At 38.5% G+C, this 6,126-nt stretch overlaps 1 protein-coding gene across 1 annotated transcript; it reads left to right on the forward strand.

Moving 5' to 3' along the window:
• Positions 1-82: 82 nt before the first annotated feature.
• Positions 83-3,896, forward strand: LOC104508173 (RING finger protein 175-like; the record flags this gene model as incomplete). The annotated part of the gene is given in 6 exon segments (XM_010150074.1): positions 83-201; positions 1,134-1,252; positions 1,917-2,043; positions 2,910-3,044; positions 3,744-3,796; positions 3,799-3,896. Coding segments are annotated over 6 exon segments (651 nt in total), but the record flags the coding sequence as incomplete, so codon positions are not given.
• Positions 3,897-6,126: the final 2,230 nt, after the last annotated feature.

Consider the following 6,126-nt stretch of genomic DNA (forward strand, 5'->3'; position numbering starts at 1 on the left):
CCGGAGTTAAACCACGACAGTCCTTAATCCAGCTAGAATTTTTTGCCTGGGTAGAATCTGAATTTTCTTTATGACTGTCCAGGATTTCTGTCTGATTACCAGCCCAGTAAGAGCTACTGTGCAGGACTCTGAGGTGCCACCTGACCAGAAATCCCAAGGATTTCTCAAGAGCATGTATATCAACTACATAATGCATCTGCTGTAAGTCCAAAACTTTTTGGAGGTATTGGAGATACTGTACATACATAAATCAGCTCTTCCTTAAGTGTCAGATTTATTGCCCATATATTGCCTTGTAGATAAACCTGAAAGTACGTACAACTGATGGAAAATTTTTGGCAGAAACTTCAGTCTTGTGTTATCAATACTGTTAAGCTTTATTCTGTTGAGGTACTTTATTTAACCAGCTAAATTCTACCACCAGTGTATTTTAAAATTGTAACTACAAAATTTGTTAGCTCTATTTTAAAAGCTTTTACTTTGTGTCCTGTTGCAGCAGAAATGGCAAGTCCTTTTAAATGTTGAGAAAACCCAGTTTTATGAGTATTTGGTAGCCAGGTTTCAGTCTGCCAAGACCTGTAACATATACAGTCTCAGAGAGATGACGAGATGTGAACATTCTTGCAGACTCTATTGGGTTGGTGGTTTTGGGGGTAGGGAGTTAAATACCACATGCTGCAATTTAGCAAATATCTTATTCTGAGGAGTTTATATTCAGGACTGTGGGCTCTTTCAGCTACAGAAACTTAACATTTCTTTGACTGGCATCTTACTGAGATTTGTCGGATCCTGCTGCTTCTGCAAAACAAGGAAATATATCTAATTGTTCTGCATAACAAGACTCTAAGTCAAGTCCATTTCTATAAGAAAATGTGTCAGCTTGGCCTTCCTATAACAGTGCTGAGTAGCTGTGGCTCCAAGAGCAGTTCATAGCCTACTTTCAACATTGCTTGTTGTTGAGCATATTGATAATTCAGGTGTGAGGGTGTTTGCTGACACAAACCAAAATGAAACTAAACCTGCAGTTTGAAAGAAGCAGGAGCTAACTGGAGTAAAAATCTTGCTGTTATTTTATTCTGGCCTTTTGGTCAAGAATAGACTCACCTGAGAACTCTTTTGTGGTTTTATGACAGACTCGAGTCTGATGATTCCATGGATTTTGCTGTGACACTGCTTGTTTATGCATTGTACTACGGAGTGATGGGAAGAGGCTTTGCAGAGATTTGTTCTGACTACATGTCTTTCACTGTAGATCTAAGTGCTGTGGATCATCGTCCTTAATACCACTTTCCAGGACTGGAAGCGAGCTCTTGAATCTCTTGTGCTGCTGGGTTCATCAGAATAAGGTCCACTTGATACTCTCGCAGTAAACTAACCTCACTTTTCCTTAAGGAGAGCTGTACTTGTGCCACAGAAAAGCTGTTGAACTCCCTTGCCAATCTTATTATTAGAAGAATCATCTTAATGAAGCAATAGCCGCTGACATATGCCAGGTCCTGATTTGGGGTTTCCAACAAGCTGGTACCTATGTACAAGAGACTACAAAATTTTCCTAATTGCCATAGGAAGACAGGCTTCTTACTTCTCCAAAGTCTGTGAAAGAATCTTGTTGCCTTTTCCTTTTCTTTGGCTGTTATCTTCCCTTTCCAAATAGGGAATTTTCTCAGCATGCTTCTCTTACATTCCAGTTATTTAATACCAAGCAGGCAGTTGCTAAAGTTCTTGCATCAGCAATAAGATTTTAATTATTTCTTGGTAACTCTGTACATCCTGGCACTAGTAAACTAAGACGACTGTAGCCATTTTTGTGTGTCCTTATCTTTGATGGTACTTAAAATGTGTTTATGTATCCTTGCCTCTAAGCAAATATTTGGTTATTCTTTGGCTTCTTTTTTTCCTGTAAACCTGATCTTGACAGTTTTACAGCATCAGTGGCATACTAGCAAGAAATTTGTCCAATGACATCTGCACAGTCTGCAAGAAGAAAATTTTTGTGGATATAAATGAAGAAGGGATCATTGAAAATACCTACCAGCTTGTCCTGTAATCATGTGTATCCTTTCCATGTAATTATGGAACTGTTGTTTTCTCCTCTTTTATGCTGTATTAAAAAATAATAACAACATAAATAAATACCAAGAAAAAAAGAAACCAAAACCACATTCAGAAACAACATAGCACAAAAGTAACGGTAGGAACATTAATACTTTTCAGCTCTGTGAAACAAGTTGAGGCCATGCAGCCTCAACCTTTTGGACAGACAAACCGATGCAAGAGTGGCTGTAACCCTGCAGTTTCAGGTCTAGATCTGCCTTCCAGGTACATGGCGCACAGCCTGTGTGGGTGTGCCTGGCAGGATCTTGGACCAGGCATGCTGACCCATTGGCCATATCTGCTAATTCCACTCCACACACCCCCCCACACACACCCCCAGCACTGCAGAGGATTTCCTGTGTTTTTTCCCAGGATTTTCCTGGGACTGTGTTTGCTGTGTAGTTTTAAGGCAGATGTGGAACCCTTCTCCAAAGATGGCATATACATACCCTACAGCCTGACAGAAGACCCAATGTCTCATACTCAGGGGTACCAAACAACTGCGAAGTTTGCATTCCAGAAGGCAAAATGAAAGGTATCGCATACCTGCTGGAACAGTGTTATTAATCACTCCCTTCTGCAGTTCATGAAAGTATCCTGGCTTCTTGCCAGCTGGAAAATATGAATACCAGTCTGGACGTTCAGGACACTAGGTTCGGCTTTAAAATAATTTTAAATATTCTAAATATTTTAAGTGATCTGAAACTAATCAGTTATAAACTGAGGCAGTATCCATAATCAGTCTTCACAATTATCTGTTGATGGTTTAACTAGGTTTGCAGATGTATGCGCTGGGCCTTAGTTATATTTGAAAGGTTCCTTAATGATACCTGTGATACCAAGTTTCATGAATTCCACATCTGTGGTTGGTGCATTGTTGGCAAGAACCAGACTCACCCGTACTGCCCTGAGAAAATTGAGTCGAAGAGGATGTTAAGCCCATATCCTTAAACCCATATCCTTTCCCTAACAAGTGTGCTTTTGATTTCGATATTCTAAACCATAGCCTGATTACTGGCTAATTCTTGTTTTGATCTGCAGTGGAGGAATGAGATGCACACATTAAATAAATGAAAAACAATTATTATTAAGGAACAATTATACTTAGATGATAATTCTGTTTGGCTTTATCTTATCTAAGACCCCAAGCAAGCTAAGAAAAAAAAAAGTGCATATATATTTTCCTTCTTGATTTTAAGACATCGGGAAATCATTTTTATAATGAGGGGAACATTTTAAAGAATGTAAATCTCAGTTTTAGAAGGACCACACAGTGGATTTTGCTCTTTAATGAAATAACAAAATTGATACAATCCACTTTCAGAACAAGTGCTGTTTTTACCCCCTTCTCTTAGTAGTTAGTAAACAACATTTTTCCTTTAGCAAGTGAAATAATAGTTGAAGATCTGCTGCTGCATCAGTAAAAATCTGCTGCAGTGGAAGCCAAGTTTGGCTTACTTATTTCAAGCCTATTTTAACCATAGGTGAGGAGGATATTTACATTTAACCTTAACCCAATGAAAAAAGAAGTAAATTAGAAGAGTTCAAAAGAAGAATTTCAAAATTTCAAAATTTTAACCCAATACTTTTCCTTTGATTCTGGCTAAGAAAACCACCAAGATTTACCTATTGTTTCATTTTCTCTATAGTTTCCTTAACAACAGATTAGGTGGGAATGCACATGTGTTGTATGGACAAATTTTGTACTGCCCTGCTATCTGGCGGTTTGGCAACCAATTCCTCTAGGCATTGTTCAAGGCATTATTTACTCAGTTGGTCTAGAACAGGACTCAGATTATTAGTGAGAATGCTAAGTGTTGGACCTGCTTACAATAATATGCATATTCTGTACTTCATTTTTAAAAGACTAGAGAAAATAGCAGTTGTTTGAACTCTGGTGTGCCATATATCCCTTTTGCAGGACAGTGCCTCTTTTTGCATTACAGCAAGACTGTACAGCATGCTATAAGAGGGTTTTTTAAAATTTTCTCGAAGTAAAAATCAAAAGAAATTGCTGCCTTCAGTGGAAAGATTGTTCTAGAAAGAATTAGGATATATTTTCTTAGTATGAATATTCCTTTTAAAAAAGCCAAAATGCCAATATTTTAAGTTCATTTCATTATTAAATACAGTGGTAGTGGCTTCCAGCTGAAATTCTGACTACAGAAAATTGTGCAGTGGATAAGGAAAATTTAAAGTCAGATAATGGCTTCCTATACAGCAAATTCTGAAACATTTTACCCAAATATGCTGATCATTTGATTAATGTAAGGTAATGTAAGGTTACCATTAGCTTTTTTTCCCCTTACCTCTTTCAAGAGCTGTAATTCATACATCTTATGGCCACTTACAAAAAGCCCTGACCACAGGAATGTTTATGGTGTGCTCAGTAGTCAGGCCCATATGAGGAGGTCCTATATTAGTCCTCTTTGACTTACTGTCACCATGCTCAAAAGTCCCAGCTTCCAATAACCAGCTTCTCCAGCATGGAAGGATGAAGTTATGATCCCTAGCCACCGATTCCATACGCTGCTATTGCTTTAAAAAAAGAAAAAAATACAACCCAACGCACACACAAAAACCAAAAAGCCCCAGATAAAAACGGATGCATGTCTTGCTGCTTAGTGGCTGAATGGTTGACATCTATACTACCTTGGCCATACTTTGAGGAATTGAAACACAGTGTGTTTATGCAAGAATGGGCAGTTCTGCTTAGGAGTCGGAGAAGCTGGTCTTAAAAGGTAGTTTGCCTAGCTGAAGTAGATTTTGAACTCAGATGAAATATGGTCAGTATTTTAAGAACCTTTACATTGTCATTAGAAATCAGAAATACAGATTAGCTTAATTTACACTTTAATATATATGAGACTAAAGCAGAGATTGCATGAAGCCATCTACAGGTGAAGGTAAAGTTTAGACATTGAAAATAGGAAATGATGCACTAAAAAAAACCCTTAAGTGAATGAAAGAAAGAGTAGACCTTAAGTACATAGCAAGAAGGTGGCTTTGCTTAGATGAAATAGCAAAGGTAATAATTCTCATAACGTGTTATGCCTGTGTTAATATATGAAAAACTGCATGTAAATAAATTGTTCTCTTTGCATTACACTGTCAGAGTTACCTAATTGTGAGTGTAATGGAAGAATGTTGTCCTCAGCCTTCTCAATGGCTCGCAAAGGACAGGGGGACTGTCCTACTGATACATAGGCTCTGTGGAGAAGAACCTCCTAAAAGCAGTAACACAACAGGTTAACACAACACAACAGCTGTGAGATGAGACTTCTGATGCACCAACTCAATTACAAATATTGAGGTGTTTGAACAGAGATTTTGTACATGCTAGATGCCCCAAACCAAAACATAAGAATAAAAACACTGACCTGGACATGACCTAATCATAGATAAAGCAAGGTGCTGTAGGCATTTCCATGTGAAGGCATTTAAGATATGCCTCTGTACATGCCTGGAAATTCCAGCACTGTGCTTAAGCCCTGAACTGATCCAGAAGTTAGTTGTCCCTCTGGCCTACCAAATTCGGGCTGGTAGGTTTCATCTCAGATTTCCTGTGGCTGAAAGACAGGTATCACCTAAGATACCCCTTTCTTTTTAAATCGTCTCTGAAGGAAGAGAATGGTGCCAGTGTCTCCCATTTCTTCCACTTTTTCAGCAATTAGAGGCCTTGTCCCAGAAATCTTCTTGAGAAAACATGGCCCCAGCTGCCAACAAACACAATGTCTGGGGTGGGATGCTCTCTACCCTCTTGTGGTTTTGTGGACTGAGTTTACAGGGAGAGCAAAAAGTTAGGAAACACCTTTTTCACGCCTGTGCTATGGTTGCTGATCAGGGAGAGGAGTATGGTGTTGAATTCAAAGACTATATGTATTAGTGTTTCCTACATTTTAGCTGGGAATAGCTTAAACTCCATTTAAGCAAGTCAGAAGAATGTTTGGACCCTACTCTGAAGCATCTATTCCCATATATGGTACAATGAAACTATACGGAAATCATCTGTAAGTGTCTTTCACCGAGGAA

This window comes from Eurypyga helias, unplaced genomic scaffold, assembly GCF_000690775.1.
Source record: "Eurypyga helias isolate BGI_N326 unplaced genomic scaffold, ASM69077v1 scaffold1900, whole genome shotgun sequence".
NCBI lineage: Eukaryota > Metazoa > Chordata > Aves > Eurypygiformes > Eurypygidae > Eurypyga > Eurypyga helias.